At 42.5% G+C, this 27,340-nt stretch overlaps 1 protein-coding gene across 2 annotated transcripts in view; it reads right to left on the minus strand.

The window, feature by feature from the left end:
* Nucleotides 1-1,875: 1,875 nt before the first annotated feature.
* LOC143923421 (serine protease 33-like) overlaps nucleotides 1,876-27,340 on the minus strand; it is a 31,278-nt gene continuing 5,813 nt past the window's right edge. Inside the window, exons 1-5 of one of the 2 annotated variants that reach the window (XM_077447080.1) lie at nucleotides 24,895-25,043; nucleotides 15,496-15,706; nucleotides 10,291-10,562; nucleotides 6,745-6,899; nucleotides 1,876-5,131 (exon numbers count right to left, since the gene is read on the minus strand). In XM_077447080.1, the coding sequence (XP_077303206.1) occupies nucleotides 4,901-5,131; nucleotides 6,745-6,899; nucleotides 10,291-10,562; nucleotides 15,496-15,706; nucleotides 24,895-24,937 (912 nt within the window). In that variant the 5' untranslated portion in view covers nucleotides 24,938-25,043 and the 3' untranslated portion in view covers nucleotides 1,876-4,900. Of the gene's footprint in view, nucleotides 5,132-6,744; nucleotides 6,900-10,290; nucleotides 10,563-15,495; nucleotides 15,707-24,894; nucleotides 25,044-27,340 lie in introns of those variants that run through there. The other variant, XM_077447081.1, reaches the window with a different exon arrangement.

Raw genomic sequence — 27,340 nt, forward strand, 5'->3', positions numbered from 1 at the left:
TCACTGGCCAGTGAACGAGTGGAAAGTGCTCTTTTGCTGAGCGGCTTCCTCCTCATTCACAAATGGTAGCACAGTAAACATAGTTTACTAGGCTTCGGTTAAGAAAGAACACAGGGGGGATTGGTACAGATCACTCATTGTGTTCATTCATTCATCCATCTTAAAATATCCCCTGCAGCAGCCAGTGGGAGAGGAGGCAAGCTGGCAGCACTGCAGGGGAGAGACAGGGGACACCAGGAAGCAGGGGGAATCTGCACCTCACAGGGTAATTAGGGTGTGCCCAGGCACACCCTGTGCGTACGCCTATGCATATATTGTTTTTAAAAGGATAAACAAGGCTCTCTTTTCATGAATATTGTCTTGCAAAACTAATTATTTTTATTTTTTTGCATTCTTTAGACCAGGGGTCTCAAACTGGCGGCCCTCCAGCTTTTGTGAAATGACAAGTCCCATCATGCCTCTGTAGGAAATATGATCCGCACTCTGTTTTTTGCACTTAAAATGTCTTCCTTTTATTGAATAGCCACAGTGAAAAAACGCAGATTAAGTCAGTTGACGTGTTTCAGCCTATAAGGCCTTAGTCATAACTATCATGCCTCTGCCTGTGGGAGTCATGCTTGTAACTAGACATGGGCGCCGTCAATAAATTTGTTTCGTTCTGTTCCGTTTCGATTCGTATTAAAATTAATTCGTACTTCATATTTCGTGTCCAAAATTCCGTTCTGTTTCGTACGAAATACGAATTTCCGTTAGGTTCGTTAACGTGTACCAATGTTCTTTACGATGAATTTAAAGGCAAAAATATACCTGAATATGACAGTCGATGCTGATGGAAGTTTGGCTTTTGTCTGAAATACAAAATTCCGTTGAAGAATTTCCTATCCGAAATACGAAGTTTCATTAGATGAGAAAGAGAGAAGCGGATTGTCTGCCATGCACCGCTGGTCCAGTTTGCGCCTGCTCCTCCTGGGGCTGCTTATTATGAGGGGCTCCCACCATCCCTGTGCTATACTGATTTCTTCCAGGTGCTGTACCTCTGCTGTGCATATTATGAGGGGCTCCCACCATCCCTGTGCTGTGCTGACTTCCTCCTGGGGCTGCTTATTATGAGGGGCTCCCACCATCCCTGTGCTGTGCTGACTTCCTCCTGGGGCTGTACCTCTGCTGTGCTCATTATGAGGGGCTCCCACCATCCCTGTGCTGTGCTGACTTCCTCCTGGGGGTGCTTATTATGAGGGGCTCCCACCATCCCTGTGCTATGCTGACTTCCTCCTGGGGCTGTACCTCTGCTGTGCATATTATGAGGGGCTCCCACCATCCCTGAGCCCCAGGAGGAAGTCAGCATAGCACAGGGACGGTGGGAGCCCCTCATAATAAGCAGCCCCAGGAGGAAGTCAGCACAGCACAGGGATGGTGAGAGCCCCTCATAATGAGCACAGCAGAGGTACAGCCCCAGGAGGAAGTCAGCATAGCACAGGGATGGTGGGAGCCCCTCATAATAAGCATAATGACTGAGTCGTCGTCAATTCGACGACAACTGATCCGAAATCCGAAATTCGTAAACAAAAGTTCGTATTCCGTACAGAATTCGGACGCAATTCGTATTTCGGATCCTCCCGAACGTACGAATTTTGGGAAATTCGTACGAATTTGAGATTCGTACGAAAGGAATCGCACATGTCTACTTGTAACTGCCAGCCTTGCAGTGCCTCATGGAACTTGTAGTTATGTAACAGCTGGAGGGCCGCCAGTTTGAGGACCCCTGTTTTAGACAATATAATGTAACAAAACTAAACAAAACACACATTTTCTTTCTGTTTTTTGAGCAGTGTTAGTTTAAAAATAAATAAATAAATAAAAATAAATACATGTTGCTGCAGATAAAAAGTGCACATTTTATTCTGTAATTTGTCCTGTTTAAATTTACACAAAAATTATGATTCCTGTACAAAGCATTGCAAAGTTATTTAAAAATAAAATAAAGCGTTTTTTTTTATTTTTATTTTTTTTTCATTTTGCCCTTTTTTAATGTGAAATATGTAAATATATTTTAAATGTGTAAAACAATTAATGAACAAAACAAACAAACAAAAAATATATATTAATAGTTAATGAAATAGAAATGAGCAAAGAAACTCAGCAAGAATACAAGAAGTAAAAGGAGAAGGAGAATTGGGAGTTAATTAAGGCTGATTAGCGTAAACTAAGGATTAAAGTGCTAGTAAACTCTCATATTGTATTTTTACCTACAGGTGAGCTGATAAAAAAGCTTAACTGTAGGTAAAATGAATGTCTCCTAAAGGTGCACCATTTAGGAGATATTTAGTGAGCAGCAGGCAGTGACATCACTGGCGCGTGCGATCTGAAGGAACGGCATACCCATGCCGTTCCTTCAGAGCTGTGTGCCGTGGCCAAGACCCCAATGTGCCTTATTATTATTATTATTATTATTATTATTGTACAGTATTTATATAGTACCAACAGTTTACACAGCTCTTTACTTGAGGCTAGACAGTACAACTACAATATACTTTAATACAGTAGAAATCAGAGGGCCCTGCTCCTTAGAGCTTACAATCTAAGAGGGAAGGTCAACAGACACAAGAGGTAATAAATGTGGGGGATTTGCTGATGGAGAAGATAAATGTATAGTTGTTAGTAGGGGTGCAACAGATCAAAAAACTCACGGATCGGATCGTTCCTCGGGACAGAGTCACGGATCGGATCATTTTTCAGATCAACAAATAATAATTGAATTTGCAAAAACCTGTGAAAATTCTACCACCATATAGTCCCCACTGTAATATCCACAATCTCCCCACTGTAATATACATCTCCCCCACTGTAATATTGGCTGAGCATGGCTGGGTACAGCTGGGTATTGGCTGGGTATGGCAGAGTATTGGCTGGGTATGGCAGAGTATGGGCAGGGTATTGTCTGGGTATTGGCAGAGTATTGGCAGGGTATTGCAGAGTATTGGCAGGGTATTGGCAGAGCATTGGCAGAGTATTGGCAGAGTATTGGCAGGGTATTGGCAGAGTATTGCAGAGTAGTATAGTCCCCACTGTAATATCCACAATCTCCCCACTGTAATATACATCTCCCCCACTGTAATATTGGCTGAACATGGCTGGGTATGGCTGGGTATTGGCAGAGTATTGCACAGTATTGGCTGAGTATGGCAGAGTATTGGCTGAGTATGGCAGAGTATTGGCTGGGTATGGCAGGGTATTGGCAGAGTATTGGCAGAGTATTGGCAGGGTATGGCAGAGTATTGGTAGAGTATTGGCAGAGTATTGGCAGAGTATTGGCAGGGTATTGGCAGAGTATTGGCAGAGTATTGCAGAGTATGGAGGGATGGCTGTGACTGCAATTGTCACAGAGCAGAGCTGTGGGCACTACAGGTCCAGCCCACAGCGCTGCTGCCATCTGATCTCTCCCCTCCACTGTACAGATCTGTACACAGAGGGGAGAGAGGAACCGGCGTCATCATGACGCCGGTTTGTTTACAAGTGATCGCTCATTTGACGGAGCGATCCCATTGTAAACGGCCGATGGGTGCACCAAGATGGCCACCGCTCCAGAGCTAGGCCGAAGCTGCGCCCTTTCCTAAGGCAGAGGCCGCGGAGCGCTCTGCAGATCACGGCATTTGTGCCAACGCGTTCGGATCATGGATCGGTGACAATCCGTTGCACCCCTAGTTGTTAGTTGGGAGCCATATAGGCTTCCCTGAAGAGATGAGTTTTCAGGGATCGTCTGAAGGGGGACAAAGTAGGAGAAAGTCAGACTGATTGGGGTAGAGCATTCCAGAGGATGGGAGAGGCTATGGAGAAGTGCTGAAGGCGAGAATGGGAAGGGAGTTAGAGAGCAGGAGGTCTTAGGAGGAGAGAAAAGAACGATTAGGTTGGCATTTTGAGACTAGGTTAGTGATGTAGCTGGGGGCTGAGTTGTGGATGGCTTTGTAAGTTATTGTTAGTATCTTGAATTTAATTAGTTGGTTGAGTGGCAGCCAATAAAGGGATTGGCAGAGAGGTATAGCAGACGCTGAGCGGTTTGTGAGGTGGATGAGCCTGGCAGTAGCGTTCATGATGAACTGAAGTGGAGATAGCCTATTTAGATGTAAGTCAATGAGGAGGGAGTTGCAGTAGTCGAGGCGAGAGATGACCAGGGAGTGGATTAGAAGCTTTGTGGTGACATTGGTTAGGAAGGAGCATATCTTGGAGATGTTGCGGAGGTTCAGGCGGCAAATTTTGGAAAGCGATAGGATGTGGGGCCGAAAGGTTACTTTGGAGTCCAGGATTACACCTAGGACCTTGGCATAGGGGATAAGTTGTTAGTTGAGCTGTTGATATTGACAGAGAAATCAGGGGAAGTGGCACCTGGGGGAGGAAATATCATGAGCTCGGTTTTGGATAGGTTGAGTTTGAGGAAGTGATGCGACATCCAGCTGATATGTCTGCTAGTAAGTTGGAGACAGATGGAGAGAGCTGGGGGTGGAGAGATAGATTTGGAATTTTTCGTACTAAGTGAAACAATAACAGGCTTCTTCATTGTTGAAGGGTTGCATTTTATGTGTTGAGTGTATGTTTTACCCACAAAGAAGAACATAATATTACATTTAAGGCCCCTGTCACCTTCCTAAGAGGACTATCTATCACCGACACAACATTCTTCAAGAAAAGCCAATATTCAGGAGAAAAAAAATCCTATCTATTTCACTGGAAACATGTGAACTCAATCATTTGGACTGCAGAATGAACCCTCATGATATCACAAAACAGGGAATTTCTATACTTCTTCCACATTGACCCAAATATGCGCGACTTGCTTGTAGTTTTAATTTTAACACTTCGCCTTTTAAAATGACAGCTTATTCACCCATCCCATAGCCAATGTCCTTTACTTGTGCAGCAGTAGGCAAGTTAGTATCAGCAGCAGGGACGCGGTCAGCACAGGCGCAGATGAGACAGACTGAGTGGCTTCGATGGAAGAGATCCAGTAATTATAGTAAGGGGTGTAGGTGTAAACTCCGGGCCGGTTAGGTTCAGCGCATCCATATCCCCAGCTAACAATGCCAGCTTGGTACCAGCAACCATTAACTTGACAGACGAGGGGACCTCCAGAGTCTCCCTGCAAGAGGAAATATCATCAGCTGGTTTCATACTGTAATGGATATAAGCTTGACCACTGGGAAGGTTTTCTGCAACACAAGGTTACTTTCATTTTGAATGGCAATTCTACAACAGGATTAATTATTGGTGATGAACTGGAAAAGATGTGATTGGGTCAGTGAGGAAAATCTTTTCATTAATATTTGTGAGGAAAATATGTTCAAAGGAGCGGAGAGAGGAAACTAATGCAATTCAGTCTCTGCCATAGTCTCTGCCCGAAGGGCATGACCATGAGACCATGGTCGCTTAACTCTCGACCATGAGACCATTTTTGATCATGAGGCCCTTTCCAAGAGGATGTCCAAATATACCAATCTTAACCATCTTGACAGTTCAACACTGGTCGTAATTCGTTACATTTCGCCAAGCTCTTTTATTCTACAGAAGTATCCCATCTCTTCATGTTCTCCTCAGCTAACTTACTACCGCCTACAACTTTGACTCCTTTCTAGCTTGAATGTACATTTCCAGTTGCATTTACTGAAAAATGAATCAGTATATATTTGTTTCTAATTTTTATATTTGAAATAAAAATTCTCATTTTTTTTTTGGTGGTTAGGTAAACGGCATCATCATATTTTGATTTCTCCTTTTATACCCAGCGGATAAGGTTTTCTTATTAGTTTCCCCATATGCCTTGCTTAAAAAAATTCTTGCTTGCTCAAGAATAAAGAAGATGAAGCTGCCCACGGCTTTCCTTATTTGTTTGAAAACTTTATTAGTCCAGTAGGGAAAGAAACACACTGCTGTGGGAACTGACGCATTTCACATCCTTGGGTTTAATCCTAAGATACATATGGTAAAAACGTAAAAAAAAAAAAAAACTATAAAAACAAAAATCCACCTAATAGTCCAATTATCTTGTTAGGCATGAGCACATAATGGGAGGAAAGGACGTAACTGTTTCCCTGGGCCAAAAGTGCTGGCTGAAGAGCAGCTTCCAAACTGGACCAATATAACTACGCAATAAAATCCATACCTGGAATTCAGCTTTAAAGTGGGGTGTCCCTAAAAAAAAAATTTTTAAGTCAGCAGCTACAAATACTGCAGCTGCTGACTTTTAATAATCGGACACTTAACTGTCCCAGGGTCCAGCGATGTGGGGGAACAAAGCCCCCCTCGTTCCCCGCTCCGCTTGTGGTGCCGTCATTTGTACTGGGGGCACCTGGCTGTGGCTTCACAGCCGGGCACCCTCTTCGCACGCACGAGCAGCGCAGGGCACCGTGATACGCCACACAGTCACCTGGGACATGGTCCCAGATGACTGTGTGGCGCGAGGGGAAGTGATGTCACCAGCCCGGGCAAGGAAGAAGGCAGACTATGAGGAACCCCCTAGCAACAGGTACTTAGAGGTGAGTAAAAAAAAATTATTTTTCCAATTTTTTTTTTTTTTTTTTAAAGAATTTTAAACACTTTTTTTATTTTTTGGTGGCAACACCACTTTAAGTTTGAAGTTTGCAAACTGTAGTTAAATGTACGGTATGTATGTGCAATAAATATATATAATTATATATAATTATTATTATATATATTATATTATAATAATTCATTTTCAGGGCATTCATAACCCACCTGGCAGGAATCTTTGTCTCCAGCCTGATACCCGGCACAGATCTGGTCACTGGAGACATTCTGGTTGGTACCATTGTGGTACATTGTGTTACATTCACTGTTGCTGATAAGTGGTACCATCACCTGCTGGAGGGTTTGTGGGTACGGCAGCGACACTGCAAAAACAAGACCACCATAACGCTGTGCTTTCAGGTCAACAAACAACAACATCCAACCGCAGAACAAGATACTGTATATGTGTGGCCATTTCTTACTTGTTTCTTGTACCATAGGGTTAAGGTGTTTATGTGTCTTTAAGTGGAGATAAACTACTGTATATCTGAACACCACAACCTGAAAATATTATTGAATTTGTTTAAGATATTAAAAATTAACTCCCCAACCATCTGTGTCCCTGTGCTTTATTTTGTTGAGAAATCACCAACAGAGGCACTAAAATCTCATCTCTTTTCCTAATACTTTCAATTGCAGCAGAATCTTGGCAGCCTCTGTCACTATAGGTATTGTGGAGAAATGAATCTTCAAAGTTCACAACAGAGGCACTAAAATCTCATCTATTTTCCTATCGCTTTCTATTGCAGCAGAATCTTGGCAGGTTGCCAACATACAGCCAATGTTTCTAAGCTGTTAAAAACTGATTGAAACTGACTTTAGAGTCTTTGGTGTCCGTTTATGAAGCAGTGAAAAAATTTCACTGCTTCAGTCTCCGTCATTCTCAGAGGAGACCGTTCCTCCTCTGGATGCCAGTTTATGAAGCTGTGTAGATCGCTTCTCCTTTGGAGGAGTGAAGAGATCTACAAACGCTTCGAACAGTGGAGATCGGCCCCTGATACTGGAATCTCATGAGACTTTAGGAAATTACAGTACCGGAAATTCACAGAAACACAGAGGTGTCCATTTATTAACCACTTGCCAACCAGCCGCCACAGTTTTACTGCGGCAGAAGGGCACGGCTGGGCGAAACGACGCTATGTAACATTGCTTTTCCCTGTGGCCACTAGGGGCGTACGAGCACCACCAGAGGTGCGTGCGCCCGCCCTCTGCTCGCCCCCAGAGCCAATTTGAGTGCCCGGCGGTCTCGATGACCTGCAATCGCTCCTAACACACTGAGAACCGGGATCTGTGTGTGTAAACAGCGATCTGTCATCTCCCCTAGACAGTCCCTCCCCCACTTCAGTTTGAACACACACTACGGAGCACAGTTAACCCCTTGATCGCCCCTAGTGTTAACCCCTTCCCTGCCAGTGAAATTTTTTACAGTAATCAGTACATTTGTATAGCACTGATCGCTGTATAAATACCAAATGGTCCCAAAAATGTGTCAAAAGTGTCCAATGTGTCCGCCATAATGTTGCCATTACTAGTAAAAAAAATAATAATAATAAAAATGCTATAAATCTATCCCCTATTTTGTAGACGCTATAACTTTTGTGCAAACCAATCAATACACCCTTATTTCAATTTGTATTACCAAAAATATGTAGCAGAAATCATATTGGCCTAAACTGAGAAAAAAATACCCTTTTTTAAAAAAAAAATAAAAAAATGTGGATATTTCTTATAGCAAAAAGTACAAAATATTGTATTTTTTTTAAAATTGTCGATCTTTTTTTGTTTATAGCGCAAAAAAATAAAAACTGCAGAGGTGATCAAATACCACCAAAAGAAAGCTCTATTTGGGTGCAGCCTATAACACATATTATATATATATATATATATATATATATATATATATATATACACACACAGTATATATGTATATACATATACACATACAAATGACAGGGGTCATGGTTACTCTCTTGGGGATATGATCGAGGTAGAAGGAAGTTAATAATCTTCCTTCTTTCCCCTCAGATCCCCCAGGATTCTCTCTTCTCCCCCCGATTCTCCACCACTGAGCTGGTGAATCGGGGAGGTGAATTCTGACTCAGATCGCCAGTGAAGTGCTGAGATGGCAGCTTCATTATCTGACCGTTTCTGTGTCAGTCAATGAGGATTCTCTGTGTGCGGAGATAATCAGCGGGAGAACATGTTCAAACACATTCTCCCCCGATTATCTCTGTTTCATAAACCGTGTATGGACCGTGATCAGTGGCGATCTTCGGGATCACTGCTTCATAAACGGACACCCTTTGTTGTGAGCTTCGAGGATGAATTATTTCAGAGTACAAGCAGCTAGAGAGGTCATCGATGGTGTGTGTTAAAGAGGAAGTAAACCCTGATGAGTTTACTTCCTCTTTCATTCCCTGCAAAGGTAAAGCATAATGGACTACTATGCATCGCATAGTAGTCCATTATGTGTCACTTACCTGACACAGGAGCCAGCGATGTCACCGCTGTCCCCTGTAGTCCAGCACATCCATCTTCTTGGTGGGTCTCTATGCTCCGCCGCTGTCATTCGGCGAAGCCGCGATGACGTCACTCCCGCACATGCGCAGGGGAGCCGTCACGTGCAGCATATTGCCGTTGACGCCGGCACGCTAAGTGGTGCCTGTCTTTCACCAAATATCTCCTAAACCGTGTAGGTTTAGGAGATATTTCTTGGACCTACAGGTAAGCCTTAATCTAGGTTTACCTGTAGGTCAAAGTGTGGTGTAAGGGTTTACAACCACTTTAAAGCTCGTGTACTGCCCACTAATCACATGTAAATACTTAAACATTCATAGTCTGGACACAGTTGAAGTTTAAGATAGAGTATATATTTATTTATTTTCTTGGTCCTTTTGAGGAGATTTTAATTCACTTTCTGTCCAAGAAACATAACAAAAGTAAGTGGAAATCTCTGAAAGTTAGGGCAGATCCTCTTTTTATTGCTAATGGAACTGGTGTCAGTATCCTCTATTCCTGTTCTCACGACAATTGTAACATTAGAAATTTCACATCATATTCTTTCTCAATGAAATGTCCACCAGGACAAATAAAGAGGGTAAGTCTCCCCTAGTGGATGGACTGCATGTAAGTGGTTGTGGTTGAGTTAAAGAGGAAGTAAACCCTGATGGGTTTACTTCCTCTTTCATTCCCTGCAAAGGCAAAGCATAATGGACTACTATGCACCGCATAGTAGCCCATTATGTCTCACTTACCTGACACACGAGCCAGCGAAGTCACCGCTGTCCCCTGTAGTCCGGCACATCCATCTTCTCGGTGGGGTCTCGCAGCTCCGCCACTGTCATTCGGCGAAGCCGCGATGACGTCACTCCCGCGCATGCGCACGGGAGCTGACACACGCGGCATCTTCGTCGTTGAAGATGCCGCGCTCAGTGCGCCTGCGCGCCGCTGTCTATGGCGCATGCGCCATAGACAGCGGTGCCTGTCTTCGGGCAAATATCTCCTAAACCGTATAGGTTTAGGAGATATTTCTTGGACCTACAGGTAAGCCTTAATCTAGGCTTACCTGTAGGTCAAAGTGTGTTGTAAGGGTTTTACAACCACTTTAATATATTCAATCAACATTGATGCTATGGCTATCCTTAAACGTTTGGCATCCCCATCTAAATTTGTCAGTAAGTTTATGCTATATTATTTTCCATTTTTTGTCCTTACCACCACTCCAGATGTTTCCCCATCCGGTCACCCAGCAGTTCATGCCCTCTGGGAAGTCCATGGATGCTGGTGGTAGGCACACGGGAAGAATGTACGCAGTGTAAGTGATGGAGCTGGAAAGTTGGATCAATGAAATGTCTCCAGGGCTCGTGTCACCACTCCACTGGGAGTTTATGAACATACTCTGCACATTGGACGTAATCTGGTGAGAATTGGAGTTCTGCAGCTGGTAAGCGCCCAGAACGACCGTATAGTCTGATGGGTCGATAGACCTAAAAAGCACAGAGAATGTAACACAAAGATTAAAATATGTCAGATACTTACTACAAACTAAATACAAGCATAAACATTTGACCTTTGTATTGCATGGTTTGGAGTTGATGTAAGGTTTATTGCTTGGTAGTAGGAATGAGCTCTGGGTTCAGACTGATTTTCTGTTCGGAACACTTGGCGAATGGATGAAATCAATGGGTACTCAGCTGAGCTGATCCTCCAGCTGCAGCATGAAGTGAGATATTTAGCAGCATATACAACAGCTTTTTGCTTAGGCTTGTTGTTAAATAACCAGAAACTGCCTCTGTCCTCACAACCAGTAATGTATTCCCACCCGGCACATTCAATTCAGTTGAGCATTTCCAACTGATGCATTCAAAAGAGGAAAAAAATCCACATGTACCGTTCACTGCTCACCAAAAATGACAACTCCGGGGCTTTGCAAGTAGACCATGACCATAGCAGCACCATATTTGGTCAGTGACTTCACAGGGGATCCTGGGTGGCAAAATATTGATAAATCACCATGGCCAGTTACCCTCCCCGTGTTGAGGGCATATGGCCTGGTATGGTTCAGGAAGAAGGGGGTACATGTCCATTCCTCCTCTTTGTCCTGTCCTGGCTGAAAACACAGATAAGGGTCTGATATAGATTTTATAGGGGACCATACATTTGATTTTTTTTTTTTGGGGGGGGGGGGTTCCATTAAAATCTATACTATACCCAAAAGAACTGGTATAAAATTTGGTATGCGGTCCTCCTTGAGATCCATGCTAGACTTATCAAGGATAATGGTCTGGTATGTTTTTTAGGGGGAACTTTGCACCTTTTTTTTTCTTTGGGGGTCTCTAATTACCATATATACCAGACTCTCATGGTGCTGGTACAGTTCAAGGGAATCTAAGGCTGCTTTGTTTACAGAGAGAAGTGGCCAAAGGTATCATTTATAGGCAATTTTTTGTCAATCGGCTTTTTATTTGTTTGTAAATGTCAATTTTGCTGCAGTAGATGGTATTCATCATACAGATGCATCGCTTCACAGGCAGGATAACGACATCCTCCAGACATTTTATATTATGTAAAGAATTTAGCATATTTAATATTTTACTTTGAGCATTACTAAGTTGCAACTCCCTTCCAAACTGATTTTTTTCTTATTTTTCTTTTTAGCTTTGGTGCTTGTCCCCCAGGGCAGTGCCAAGCCCCCCCCCCCCCCCCCCCCCCCCATGCTTTTTTTTGACAACCCCTGGCCTAGTAGCCTAAAATATGGGCATTACTGATTTTTAAGATTCAGCTTCTATTTGCTTCAGCTGGGTTAAGGTTTGGCATTCAAACATCAGTAAAGTTCCCCAAACGCACCTTACACCGAGCCTTTGCTTTATCCCTATTTGGCAGTACACAGATAATTTGCAAAAAAAAACATGCCTAGTGCACTATCCTAACGGTAATTTAATAGAAGCAGATGAAAATATATGGTTCACAGAATTTTAAGACACTACGTTGTAATGCAGTGTTAAGACTAGGGATGAGCCGAACACCCCCCTGTTCGGTTCGCACCAGAACCTGCGAACAGACCTAAACTTCGTGTGAACTTTAGAACCCTATTAAAGTCTATGGGACTCGAACGTTCACAATCTAAAGTGCTCAGTTTAAAGGGTAATATGCAGGTTACTGTCCTAAAAAGTGTTTGGGGACCCGGGTCCTGCCCCAGGGGACATGGATCAATGCAAAAAAAAGTTTTAAAAACGGCCGTTTTTTCAGGAGCAGTGATTTTAATAATGATTAAAGTGAAACAATAAAAGTGTAATATTCCTTTAAATTTCGTAGCTGGGGGGTATCTATAGTATGCCTGTGAAGGGGCGCATGTTTCTGGTGCTTAGAACTGTCCCTGCACAAAGTGTCATTTGTGCAGGAAAAAAAGTCTTTTAAAATCACTTGCGGCTAAATTGTCGGGTCTCCGTAATACAGAGAACACTCAATGAGTGTTCTCTGTATTAGCCGACAATTAATTCATTCATTGATAAAAAAAAAAAAAAAAGCATGGGGGTTCCCCTAAATTCAATTACTAGGCCCTTCAGGTCTGAAATGGATATTAAGGGGAACCCCGTGTCAAATTAAAAAAAAAAATTGACGTGGGGGTCCCCCTAAATATCCACACCAGACCCTTCAGGTCTGATATGGATATTAAGGGGAACCCCGCATCAAATAAAAAAAAAAATTGACGTGGGGGTCCCCCTAAAAATCCATACCAGACCCTTTATCCGAGCACGCAACCTGGCAGGCCGCAGGAAAAGAGGGGGGGATGAGAGAGCGGCCCCCCCTCCCTCCTGAACCGTACCAGGCCACATACCCTCAACATTGGGAGGATGCTTTGGGGGTCTGTGACCCCTCAAAGCACCTTGTCCCCATGTTGATGAGGACAAGGGCCTCATCCTCACAACCATGGCCGTTGGTTGTGAGGGTCTGCGGGCGGGGGGCTTATCAGAATCTGGAAGCCCCCTTTAACAAGGGGACCCCCAGATCCCGGCCCCCCCCTGTTTGAAATGGTAAGGGGGTACAAAAGTACCCCTACCATTTCACAAAGAAAGTGTCAAAAGGGTTAAATAAGACAAACACACTTTTGAAAAATTCCTTTATTAAAAATGAAAAAAATAAAAAAAAGATTCCAGCGGTGCCAATCCACTCTTGCTATCCAGCGACGGATTTCCGGGGTCCAGCGATGGATGATCATATCCAGCGACGGGGGATCTCTCAGTCCAGCGCTGTCCATATATCCTTCTTCTGTCTCCACTCCGGAGACACTGCAGAGAGCCCAGCGCTGACGTTTCTTATATTAGGAGGGCGGGGCCACCCGTCACCTGACCCCGCCCCTCTGACGCTGGAGAGGGAAGCCAGGGGTTCCCCAGTGACGTGTGGGTGACCCCACCCCCTCTGATGTAACGGAAACCTCCATGTCAGACCTGAAGGGCCTGGTAATTGAATTTAGGGGAACCCCCACGCTTTTTTTTTTTTAATCAATGAATGAATGAATTGTCGGCTAATACAGAGAACACTCATTGAGTGTTCTCTGTATTACGGAGACCCGACAATTTAGCCGCAAGTGATTTTAAAAGACTTTTTTTCCTGCACAAATGACACTTTGTGAAGGGACAGTTCTAAGCACCAGAAACATGCGCCCCTTCACAGGCATACTATAGATACCCCCCAGCTACGAAATTTAAAGGAATATTACACTTTTATTGTTTCACTTTAATCATTATTAAAATCACTGCTCCTGAAAAAACGGCCGTTTTTAAAACTTTTTTTTGCATTGATCCATGTCCCCTGGGGCAGGACCCGGGTCCCCAAACACTTTTTAGGACAGTAACCTGCATATTACCCTTTAAAATGAGCACTTTAGATTTCTCCCATAGACTTGTATAGGGTGTTCCGGCTTTTCGAATTTGCTGCGAACAGCCCAAATTGTTCACTGTTCGCTGAACAGGCGAACAGGCAATGTTCGAGTCGAACATGAGTTCGACTCGAACTCGAAGCTCATCCCTAGTTAAGACAAAAAGTGATCCAACTCCAAAGCAACGCCATACGGGATCCAAAGCTATTTACATGTTTTGAGGGCAAGCCCTCTTCCTCAAAGCCAAGCTAGACAAGCCGTTGTTTTTTGTTTTTTTTTCGCAGGAACCATTTAGCCCTTGTTTACACGGTCGTAGATTCCGACGGAACGTGTCCTATCGGACCCTTTTGTCGGACCCTTTTGTCGACTGTGTGTGGTCTCCATCGGACTGTTTCCGTCGGAATATCCGATGGACCAAGTTTTCCAACTTGTCCGTAAAATTTTCCGACAAAATGCTCCGATCGGACATACTCCGATCATGTGTAACCTACTCCGACGGACAAAGTGCCACGCATGCTCAGATCAAATTCCTAGACCAAAGCTATTGGCTACTAGCCTGAACGTAACCCCGTCGTAACGAAATAACGTCATCACGTTATGTACAATCGGATTTTCCGACAACTCCGTCGGACAAAATCCAACGGATTTTGTTGTCAGAATGTCCGACCGTGTGTACAAGGACTTAGACTTCCCCAGTCATTAGAGGGCAGCAAGGCCATATTTATCCCTGGGGGGCATCTTAAAGTGTATACTCGTGAAGATTGCCCCTAGTTCACCACGCTCATGCTCCGGAGGTTTTTACTTTTTTTTTTCTGACAAATAATTAGCATGCAATATTGTTTAATGGTAGACTACATTTTTTGGTTATATATGCATCAGAGCAATATGCTAAACAAGCATTCACAAATTATCATTTTGTGCACGTTTGGATGCGTTAGACCCCCTGAAGTGGTTGAAGTCTAAAGATCAAATGTTTCCGCTTAACACATTTGTGGACAAAACCAATTTATAGATTTAGAGGTTTATTTCGTTATATTAACAAGAGCTGAATTCCCTGCACCAAAGCAGCAATTGAATGCAATGTGCAGTAGATACACTCATAACGTTATCAAGCCACGCTAAAAATAAAATAAAGAAAACATTGATTTCCAAAAGCTTTCCATTTTATAAAGGAATTCATTGATTCACTATTATATATGTGAGTCTGTATTCTTCAAAATAAAAGTTTAACTTAGATATTTGTGTGTTATATTTAAAACAATTGAATAATGTGCCCCTTTATACAAACTGGTGTACCCCAGTCATATCTTTTTTGGTAAGCAAATTGTGTTTATAGGTCATTAGTGCTCTAAAAAAAATGTATTTTACAGTGAGCTCAGCATAGAGTTTAACATTTTAGATTTCTGATTTAAACTGTGTTTAAAGGTGATTTGTTACCAAAAAAATCTTGTATTTTTCATCGGAGAAAACAAACTTTTATATTATTTTGCTAGATGAGTATGAACACCCCCATACATATATAAACACGTACAACTACTTACAATTGAAAGCAATGAGCAGCACACAATACCCATTGGTTGGAGATGAGGGAGCCCCCACAAATATGGGAACCCTGGTATTGCAGACTGATCTGCCATGGCCAAGCTCCGTCAGCTGCGTCCGTACCACCAACTATCCGGCTGTTAATGAGTGGCGTCCCACAGACCGACTGGCTCGATGTGGTGAGGTTGGACTGGGACGATGTGGGATACACTGAAAAATAATACAACCAATTAGAGATAAATGGATCCATTAGAATCAGATCTGAGATCTTTGACTAGTCATCACTAAATCAGGTCAGGCAAATTGGAAATCCAGACAATCGTGACTCAGGTGATCCAACCTTGTAGTAACTGTGTGGAGTCCCATGGATAGAAGGGTAGCTTTTCAACGTATTTTTGGAGATGAAAATAAAAAAAAGGATGGTGGGGTAGGAATTAATGCCTGATATTATGAATCTTCCTGGGATTTCTGTTAGAGATTCATGGATTTTAGGCAATTACAGAAAAAATAAATTTACAATACAATTTACAAAAATACATTTATAATGTATTTACAATATCCATCACTAAGAGCTAAACACAGAAATAGCCTGTTGCATATTGGAATAAATAAAGTAATCATCAATATATCTTCTATAAAGACAAAGTTGAGGACAAATAAGGTAGCAGGATGAAATAGTTCCAAATTACTCATTATTACATTAGTGTAACTTGGTGCAAATCTAGTGCCCATCGCTGTTCCTTTTTTTTATGATGCAATCAAATGAAAAGAAAAAGGTTAATCATCATAATGAGCTGTTTAACCTGCAGTAAGATAGCATTCTGTCTATCTGGCATGGGCGAGTCTGTATATAAGTAACTAGAAACAGCTTTTATGCCGTACTTTTGTGATTGGCTGTATTCCTATGTTGGTATAGAGCAGGGGTATGCAATTAGCGGACCTCCAGCTGTTACAAAACTACAAGTCCCATCATGCCTCTGCCTCGGGGTGTCATGCTTGTAGCTGTCAGAGTCTCGTTATGCCTCATGGGGCTGGGGGTCCGCTAATTGCATATTCCTGGTATAGAGGAATGGGACATCAAGAGCAATCCGGACTTGTCTGGAGTCCCATAGATAGAAGAATAGTTTTTTTATCTTATCTTTGAAGATGAAAATAAAAAAAAAAATCTGATAGAATGGTGGTGAAGGAATTAATGTCTTATATTATGGATCTCACTGGGGTTTCTATTAGCCCTTGTACACACGGTCGGAGATTCCGACGGAATGTGTCCTCTCGGACCGTTTTGTCGGATATTCCGGCTGTGTGTGGTCTGCATCGGACTGTTTCCGTCGGAATATCCGACGGACCAACTTTTCCAACTTGCCGGTAAAATTTTTAGACAAAATGCTCCGATCGGACATACTCCGATCATGTGTAGCCTACTCCGACGGACAAGGTGCCAAGCATGCTCAGATCAAATTCCTAGACCAAAGCTATTGGCTACTAGACTGAACGTAGTCCCGTCATAACGAAATAACATCATGTTATGTACAATCGGTGTGTATGCAACATCACTTCCGGACCTCTTCCGGAATTAATGCGTCGGAATTACTCCGACGGATTTGGTTGTCGGAATCTCTGACCATGTGTACAAGGGCTTAGAGATTTATGGAGTTTAGGCAAGTTATATAAAAAATACATTTATAATAAAATTTACAAAAATATATTTACAATACAATATATAATACATTTACAATATCCAACACAAGAGCTAAACACCTACATAAATAGACTCTTGCAATTCTCTGCTGGAAATCTTAATCTTAACTTGGACTATGGTTTGCTATTATCAGTTCTTTGAAATTAAATTATAATTATATAATTATATTATATGGTAACAGCTTTTACTGCCTTGCTAATTAATTGCCAAATAAAGCCATGATTGGAAATACTTATTGCCTTTGTGTTGAAACTTTATATTTTACTAAATACTTACTAAATACTTACTTACTGGCGATGGCTCACTTACCTTAACCCACCAATGCTTGGGCATATTAATGCTCCAGCAATTGGTGTACAATGAATTACTATATACCTAAAATACCAGAAACTTATTTATGAGAATTTAGTATACAGATTGATAGTGTTTTTTTATGCACTCTTGCTATTTAACTATTTAAATGTGTATAAACTTTTTTCGGGGCCCCAAGGCTCCATACTCGCTGACCCCCTCTATGCGCACCACACTTCGGGCTTGGGGGGCGGGCCTTAAACTTGAAAAATACCCTAGCAATGCACTCTCACCAGCTGCCCCCCTATGGTTGAACCCCACCCTTGACCATATTTACAAATTGCCTGAACCCCATGCATGGACTAAATTCAATATTAAAACAGTGGTTCAAGTAGTCTCCAATCAATCTCTGGTTACGTTCCCCAAACTGGTTTCCGACTTCAATGTCCCGCAAACCTATCTTTTTAGATATCTGCAACTTTCTCATGCCTTCGGCCACCAATTTTCCAGCTCTGCCCTCCAGATCACCCAATCCACGCTGGAGGACCTCCTGAGATCCAAGTGTGCAAGTAAGCCCACCTCGCAACTCTACAATCATTTACTGGTGATCTCCCTTCCCTCTCTAGACAAGCTTAGAAATAAATGGCTGCATGACATCCCCGACTTTGACAATGACGATTGGGACGACTTGTGGGATTTCCCCTTCAGATCTCTGGTCTCCTTGAGAGACCGACTGATACAGTTCAAGATGGTCCATCGTGCATATTTTACACCACACAGACTGCACATGATGAACCCCGCCTCCCCCCCTGGCTGCTGGCGCTGTGGAACAGTACCGGGTGATTTCACTCATATTTTTTGGACCTGCCCGGCCATTGCTGATTACTGGAAAGAGATATTACAGGTCATCGAGCAGGTCACCACCATTTCTATCCAACCCTCCATGGCGATATGTATGCTGGGCCTGATAGAGCACATAATCCCCACTGTGGCAAGCCACACTCTGGTCGGGCTACTTCTTTTTTACGCCCGAAAGGCCATAGCCCTTAGTTGGCGTAAGCCCACTCCTCCTCCTATCTCTCTCTGGAAACACCTAGTCAACCATAGTCTGCCTCTATATAAGGATTGTTATGCCAATAGGGGTTGCCCTCAAAAATATGATAAGGTTTGGTCCAAATGGCTGGCAGATTCCTCCACAGCCTCAGACTTAACTCCTTCTTAACCTGAATTTCTGGTCAACAAATAGAAATGTGCAACTGTGCACGCACTATCTGCTCCTGGAACACATGCTTTAGCCCCACGGTGTCCTAATACCCAGGAAGGTAAACCGGCTGCGGCCATGGTGAAGTTTTGTGCTCCCTGTTTTAACTCGTATCAGTGTCTGCCCTATAATTGCACCTATGTAGGTACCCTGGCAAGTCTACTCTGTCATGACCTGTGTATGTTTGTATTTTGTTTTTTTTCTGTTTGAATGTTATTAAAATTAATAAACAGATTTAAAAAAAAAAAAAATGTGTATAAACTGGTATCTACACCAGTTTAACCACTTCAGCCCCGGAAGAGTTGGCTGCTCAATGACCAGGCCATTTTTTGCGATACGGCACTGCGTCACTTTAACTGACAATTAAACGGTCGTGCGACGTTGTATTGTCCTTTTTTTTCCCACAAATAGAGCTTTCTTTTGGTGGTATTTGATCACCTCTGCGGTTTTTATTCTTTTTGCGCTATAAACAAAAAAAGACTGACAATTTTGAAAAAAAAAAACACAATATTTTGTACTTTTTGCTATAATAAATATCCCCAATTATTTTTTTTTTATTTTTTTTTAAAAAACAAATTTTTCCCTCAGTTTAGGCCAATATGTATTCTTCTACATATTTTTGGTAATAAAAATCAGAATAAGCGTATATTGATTGGTTTTCGCAAAAGTTATAGCGTCTACAAAATAGATAGATTTATCGCATTTTTATTATTTCTTTTTTTTTTTTACTAGTAATGGCAGCGGTCTGCGATTTTTATTGTGACTGTGACGTTATGGCGGACACATCGGATACTTTTGACACATTTTTGGGACGATTGACAATTATACAGCGATCAGTGCTATCAAAATGTACTGATTACTGTATAAATGTCGCTGGCAGGGAAGGGGTTAAAACTAGGGGGCGATCAAGGGGTTAACTGTGTTCCCTGATTGTGTGTTCTAACTGTAGGGGGAGGGGACTGACTATAGGAAATGACAGATAGTGGTTCCTAGTTATTAGGAACTCACGATCTGCATCTTCTCTCCTCACAGAACAGGGATTTGTGTGTTCAAACACACACGTCCCTGTTCTGCCTCTCGTGTCCGCGATTGCTCATGGCCGGCGGTCATCGTGACTGCCGGTCACTGTCATCGGCACCCCCGCAGCGCATTGGGCGCTTAAAGTGGAGGGCCACCCTGAAAAAAAAAATACATTAACAATTTGAAAAAAATAAGAAAAAAAAAAATGAAAAAATATTATTTTTTTTAACTTACCAGAAATGCCTGTTTCTAGGCACATCGTCCTAATCTGCCTCTTCCTCCTCCGCGGAGATCTTCTATCTCCTCTCCTCCGTGTGGCGTCTTCTGGGTAATGGGTCGCGCTGTGTTCTGGGAACTGTGTGTCCCAGAATACAACCCCCCCCCCCCCATTCACAAAGCGCTGCACGACTCACGCATGCGCAGTAGGAAACGGCCAGTGCCTGTTTCCCTTAGCCAAAATGGCGGCGCCAGGACCCGAGAGCCGAGAGACGGGTCAGCCTCGGGCGGCCGACATCGCGGGCGCCCTGGACAGGTAAGTGTGCTTATTAAAAGTCAGCAGCTACAGTGTTTTTTTTTTTAAAACCAGCCCTCCTCTTTAAAGAAGCCGGCGTACAGCGGTTGGTGGGATCGTGCCGACCTGCAGCAGTATAATGACGGCGGCTGGTCGGCAAGTGGTTAAGGTGATTTGAAAACTATGACTATGCAGAACAAATGGCCATTAGGAGGTTTTTTATTTTGTTTTTTGTTTTTTTATTGTTTTGCATTTTATGAGTAATAATAATAGATTATTTTATGTTTGTCTTGAACAAGTCTATACGCATTGATTCAAAGGACAAAGCATTTTTCTCAAATTAATTTTCATATTTTGGGATTGGAATCTACAACTGAAATAGTGAAAGTTAGTTAAAGTGGTATAAAAACCCAACAGCAAACATTTATTATATTGCAGATTACCGATCATTAGTTGTGAAGGCTGCATTTGTTTTCTCTTTTTGACTGTCTTTCATCATTTCATCTGGTAATCCAGCCAATAACTATGTTGCTTTTCAACAGAAAAGCTCTCTTGTAATTTCAGCAAGGAGGCGGACAATATACCACTGAAATGGGGTTAAAATGACCAACATTTATTTATTTATTTAAAACCTTTATCCCCGAAAAAAATATTTGCTGTAACTTATATGTGTCCATGCACACATTGGGGGTTATTTACGAAAGGCAAACTCACTTTGCACTGCAAGCGCGCTTGGAAATGCAGTCGCTCTAAATTTAAAGGGAAGATCTGAAATGAGGGGAAGCTCTGCTGATTTTATCATCCAATCATGTACAAGCTAAAATGCTGTTTTTTTACTTTCCTTGCAGGTCCCCCTCGGATCTACAGCTAATGCACTTACAAGTGCACTTGTAGTGGAAAGTGGATTTGCCTTTCATAAATAACCCCCCATAGGGGGTTATCAGCTGTTTTTGGCTGGGGCGTTTTTTGGCTGTATAAAAACCCCAAAATGAAACTAGTGGGTTCTGAGGGGAGTTTTTCATGCTGTAAAAACGCTCTAACGTCAAAAATTGCTAAAAAAAAAAAGCAGATAAACGCTCAAAAATGTGGTTCACCAGCGTTTTTTAATGTTTTTGATCCCATTGAAAAAAAAAAAATGCTAATGCTGAAAAACGCTTAAAAAAAACTTTATTGAAAAAACTTTGAAAAACACTGCAAAGCTACTGGTGTTTTTATAACATTATTATTATTATTAATATTATTATTATTATTATTATTATTATTATTATTATCATGTGCATGAGGCCTAAGGCCCTTTCACACGGGACGGATCCATAATGATCTGCCCCGTGATGATCCGATTGCTCAGCAGGGATCGCTCTGTTTATGCCCGCTGAGCTGGCGGATGACAGGGCGGTCCCGGCACACTGTGCAGGGACCGCCCTGTCAGATCTCTGCTCTCCTCTATGGGGGATCCGATGAGCACGGACCGTCTGCCCGTGTTCATCTGATCCGCTCTGCAGACGGATAGAAAAATAGGATTTTCCTCCGTCTGCAGATGTTCATCCGCAGACACCTGCTATCCCATAGGAATGCATGTATGTCCGTATTTCATCCGCAAACAGATATTTGAAAGAGGCCTACAGTGTGAGCTGCAGTTCAACTTCAATTTGTCACTGTAAATAAATATGCTAATACTTCTAACACTCCACACCCCTCCCAGACTGACAAGGCTGCTGTCCAAAGGTGCCACCTGTGCTTATTCCTCCAGAGTGGAGTCTCACTAATACTGGAGGTTTGTTATTGTCCAGATCAGCAGGTAAAAACAGAGGTTGAAAAAGCCTAAAAAAAAGAAAACAAATGCAGCCACCACATCCAATGATTGGTAAGCTGCAATATATTACATTTTTGGTTTTAGGTTTAAGAAGTTCCTCTATTTTGCTAATTTTAGGGGCCATAAATAAAATATATTCTTTTAAATAGTTTTTTTGTTTGTTGTTGTTTTTTTTTATCATATAGAATTTTTTTTTTTTTAAATAGTTATCTCTGCCTTGAGTTACTACACTATATTACCAAAAGTATTGAGGCACCTTCCTTTACATGCACATGAACTCCCAGTTGTAATGGAAATTTGTAGGTTCTGTATATAATTGTATTCTATTTTATATGTATTGCACGATGCCTTCACTGTGCACACGGCACTAATAATGTTTTCAGTACATGTTTTGCATTCTTTCAAGTCCTGATTAGAATTACCCTGCCTATGTAACGCCCCTTTTTACCATAAACGTACAATTGTAATATTAATGTGATACCTACATAATCATGTGTATAAAAACCTTCAAATGCATCATAATAAAGAATAACAAATATTTAGAAAGATGCTGAGCGTATCTTTTGTGTCTGTTCCCTACTGCAGTAGTTATTATTAATTTGGAACCACTAACCAATATGAGGATAGAAGTTCCCTATCTAAAAAATATCCATTAGCCCGTAGGGTTCAATATTGAGTTGGCCCACCCTTTGCAGCTATAGCAGCTTCAACTCTTCTGGGAAGGCCGTCCACAAGGTTTAGGAGGGTGTCTAAGACAGTCTCTGCAATTCATCGCAAAGGTGTTCTATCGGGTTGAGGTCAGGCCAGTCAAGTTCCTCCACCCCAAACTCGCTCATCCTTGTCTTTATGGACCTTGCTTTGTACACTGGTCCAAATCATTTGTTGGAGGGGTGATTTTGGTGTGGGGGGAAGGGGGATTATGGTGTGGGGGGGTTGTTTTTCAGGGGATGAGTTTGACCCCTTAGTTCCAGAGAAGGGAATGCTTAAGGCGTCAGCATACCAAGACATTTTGGATAATTTCATGCTCCCAACTTTGTGGGAACAGTTTGGGGGCGGCCCCTTCCTGTTTCAACATGACTGCCCACCGGTGCACAAAGCAAGGTCCATAAAGACATGGATGAGTACATTTGGGGAGGAGGAACTTGACTAGCCTGCACCCGATAGAACACCTTTGGGATGATATAGAGTGCAGACTGCGAGCCAGGCCTTCTCTCCAACATCAGTGCCTGACCTCACAAATGCTCTTCTGGAAGAATGGTCAAACATTCCCATAGACACCCTCCTAAACCTTGTGGACGGCCTTCCCAGAAGAGTTGTTATAGCTGCAAAGGGTGGGCCAACTCAATATTGAACCAAAGAATATAGTACATACCTGTCTGCCCTTCTGTCCACTATGTCAGTGTTTACCAAAGTGATTTTTACTGGGTTACTACAGTGTTTTCTTATGGGTAGAATCTGGATTTCTTTTTCAGGTTTGTAGTAATACAAGCGTTTAAGAAATCATCTATTTCCGGACAAGTGTCTAGAATGGAATTTATGATACGATCATCTTCTGGAGATATGAGAGGGGGGTGGTTTCGGATTTTCCATTGTTACGCCTTTAAAAGGCAAGAAGTTTGAAAGTTTTCTCTAACTTGTTTTAGTTTCTTTTCCCAATACAGAATCATACTGATAGCATAATTGGATTTCTTTCTTCACTTTCTGTGTGCAAGTTTTACAGTAGATAAAATTAGGAAACTCATATGACCGGCTTAGAGTACAGAAATCTGTACAGAACTCCAAAATATGTTGGAGCTACAAAAATGTTCAGTGGGCACAGCGGGTATGCAGACCAGGGAAATAAGCATGGAGATTGTAGGAAATGGTGGGAACCCTTCACGATGGGCACAGCAAATATTCAGACCTGGGAAATAAGCATGGAGATGGTAGTAAATGGTGTATATCCTTCACAATGGGCACAGCAGGTGTACACACCCAGGAATGAAGTGCAAAGATGGTTGCAACTCCTCCTAATGGGCACAGCAGGTGCGTAGACTTGGGAATGCGGTGCACGGATGGTAGCAGTACCTCGTAATGGAAACACTAAGTGTGATGACCCAAGAACTCAGTACATGGATGTTGGGAACTCTTCATAATGATGAAGAAAGATGTGTGGACCTGGGAATTCAGCACAGATGTGGTGGGACCCACTGATAATGGGCACAGCAGGTGTTCAGACCAAGAAACTCAGTGCAAAAGATGGTGGGAACTCCTCATAATGGGAACATCAGGTGTGCAGACCAGGGAACTCAGTGTAGGGATAATGGGAAGCCTTCATGATGGGCACAGCACATGTGCAGACCAGGAAACTCAGTGTAGGGATAATGGGAAGCCTTCATGATGGGCACAGCACGTGTGCAGACCAGGAAACTCAGTGTAGGGATAATGGGAAGCCTTCATGATGGGCACAGCAGGTATACAGACCAGGGAATTCACTGTAGGGATGGCGTGAACCCGACATAATGGGCATAACAGGAGCACAGACCAGAGAACTCACCAACTGAGTCCAGAGATATAGAGGAGACTGTCAGGGGATATAACTCTTAATTCCTTTCATCATCTCAAAGTCATACCGCATCATACGGCAAGTCTTTCTGGAATTAATAATCCTTTTTCCAAAAGATCAGCATGTGGATAAAGAGAGACTGCAGCACTACATGATCTTTTTTAATGTACAAGGATTAGTAGTAATGGAAGTTTGAAGAAGGAAAATGCTACTATTTAGACAATCCTATATATGTAGCAGAAAGGAATTATCACTTACCTGGCAGGATTAGAAAGCCAATGAGATATGTAATGCCCTCCATGATGTTCCTCTCCTTTGCTCCCTTACATATGAATGAACAGGGATATCACTAGAAGCCCCGTCTTCAGCTGCATTTAAAAAATGTGAACAGACCTGTTCTATCTGACCTTCTCTTATCTTTCATAAATATAAGCAAGCATTTATATTATCAGGCAATATCATGGTCCTGTGTATTGTCATGGTGGGTGATGGCATTAACTAGAAAACAAACCATTCAAACAGAAACCAGTTCTAGCAGAAAAAATTCTGCTTCAACCTTTTTCTTCTGCATACTCTTAAAACGTTGAACTTAAGTCAGTCTGCTTAGGAGGGCCAATCATCGGGGCTTTGTTATGTGTCAGCCCCCCTACTATAAAAATGTGGGTCCCTAGCAGCCATTTGTCAGTGTGTGTTGGACTCATTTAGGGAGAGCTGACATTGTGGGAGTATAGAGAGTTGGTTGTTGCTTTCCTGTGCTATATTGTGCTTTGTTGTTCTACACTACTATCATAGACATGCGCACAGGATGTGCCGCATGTGCCTGGGCATACCCCTTGGGCAATACATGCAGGTCAATAGTCAGTGACTCTCCCGCTACCACTCAGTTCTGGACCCAGGGCTGTAAGGACAGCGACACTATCAATGCTTCTAAATACATACACTATAGATTGCCCTTTTTACCCCAAACATAGTACACAGACAAGAGGTGTGGTGAGTGTACCCCTTGTGTTCACAGTTCAGAGATCCACAGACATTTTAGGACTACCTTTTTGTGTAATGCCGCGTACACACGAGCGGAATGTCCGACAGAAAAAGTCTGTCGGAAGCTTTTCTTCGTATATTCCGATCATGTGTATGCCTCATCGGGCTTATCGATACCCGCGATCGTCTCACGGAGAGGAAGAACGGGGAGCTGCTAATGTAAACAAGCATCTCCCCTTTCTGCCTAGTGACAGTGTCACTGATCTCTGCTCCCTGTGATCGGGAGCAGAGATTAGTGACGTGGCACACGTAGCCACACCCCCCATCGTTAGAAACACTCCCCAGGGCTCACTTAACCCCTTAACTGCCCCCTAGTGGTTAACCACTTCACTGCCAGTGTGATTTACACAGGAATCAGTGCATTTGTATAGCACTGATTGCTGTATAAATGACAATGGTCCCAAAAATGTGTCAAAAACGTCCGATGTGTCCGCCATAATGTCGCAGTCATGATAAAAATCGCAGATCGCCGCCTTTAATAGTAAAAAAATAACTATTAATAAAAATGCCATAAACTATCCTCTATTTTGTAGACGCTATAACTTTTGCGCAAACCATTCAATAATCGCTTATTGCGATTTTTTTTACCAAAAATATGTAGAAGAATACGTATCGGCCTAAACTGAGGAAAAAAATGTTTTTTTATATATTTTTGGGGGATAATTATTATAACAAAATGTAAAAAAGAATGCGTTTTTTTCAAGCTGTCTGCCAACTGCCTGATCAATGCCCCTCCCCCCCCCCCCCCACAAGCTGTCAATCAATGCTAACCATGCTTCAAGGGCTGCACCAACAACAACATGCCATCCATTGTTACCTGTGGTATTTCAGTATGATGGCAGGCTCTGGAGAACTGGAATTTTTTCACTGCGTCAGTGGCCCATCATTAAGGATGGGTGCAATATCTTGGCAGCTTTTGAAGAGTTGACCACACCTTCAGACCCTGCTGGCCATAGTGGCTATGATGTCTATGGTATAAGTGTCTATCTAAATGCTTGCAATGGTAAGCCCTCACATGACCGTGCTGACCAAAAAGAAGCACATTTGAAGCTTCTTCTTTTGGTAAGGTGTCCTAGAAGAAAGAAGGAATTCCCATTGGTCACGCTGACCGTTGAGCACTTGCCAGCAGTGTACAGCCTGATACATCAGCAGCACAGGGCATCATGTGCCGGGAGGTCTGGAGAGGTGGCCAGGATATTTGGAGTTATATAACCTTTTCAATTTTCATGAATGATTTTGTGTTTTCAGGAAGATTCCTCAGTGTTTCCTACTGAAGAAGATTCCTAGTGTACCCTCAATGCCTCCTTGTGTCCCTGACTTCCTGAAAAGATTCCTAGTGCCCACCAGTGTTTCTTGGTGGAGAGGATTCCTAGTGTACCCCAAATGCCCCCTCGTGTCCATGGCTTCCTAAAAATATGTCTAGTGCCCCCCAGTGTTTCCTAGTGAAGAGGATTCCTCGTATACCCCCAATGTCTCCTTTAGTCACTGATTTCCTAAAAAGATTCCTAGTAGAGAAGATTCTGAGTGTACCCCCACTGTTTCTTAGGGAAGAAGATTCCTAGCATATCCCCAATGCCCTCCTCTGTCCCTGGCTTCCTAAAAATATTTCTAGTGCCCCCCAGTGTTTCCTAGTGAAGAGGATTCCTAGTTTACCCCCGATGTC

This window comes from Lithobates pipiens, unplaced genomic scaffold, assembly GCF_037356315.1.
Source record: "Lithobates pipiens isolate NorthernLeopardFrog02 unplaced genomic scaffold, aLitPip1_a1.2 Scaffold_22, whole genome shotgun sequence".
NCBI classification, from domain to species: domain Eukaryota; kingdom Metazoa; phylum Chordata; class Amphibia; order Anura; family Ranidae; genus Lithobates; species Lithobates pipiens.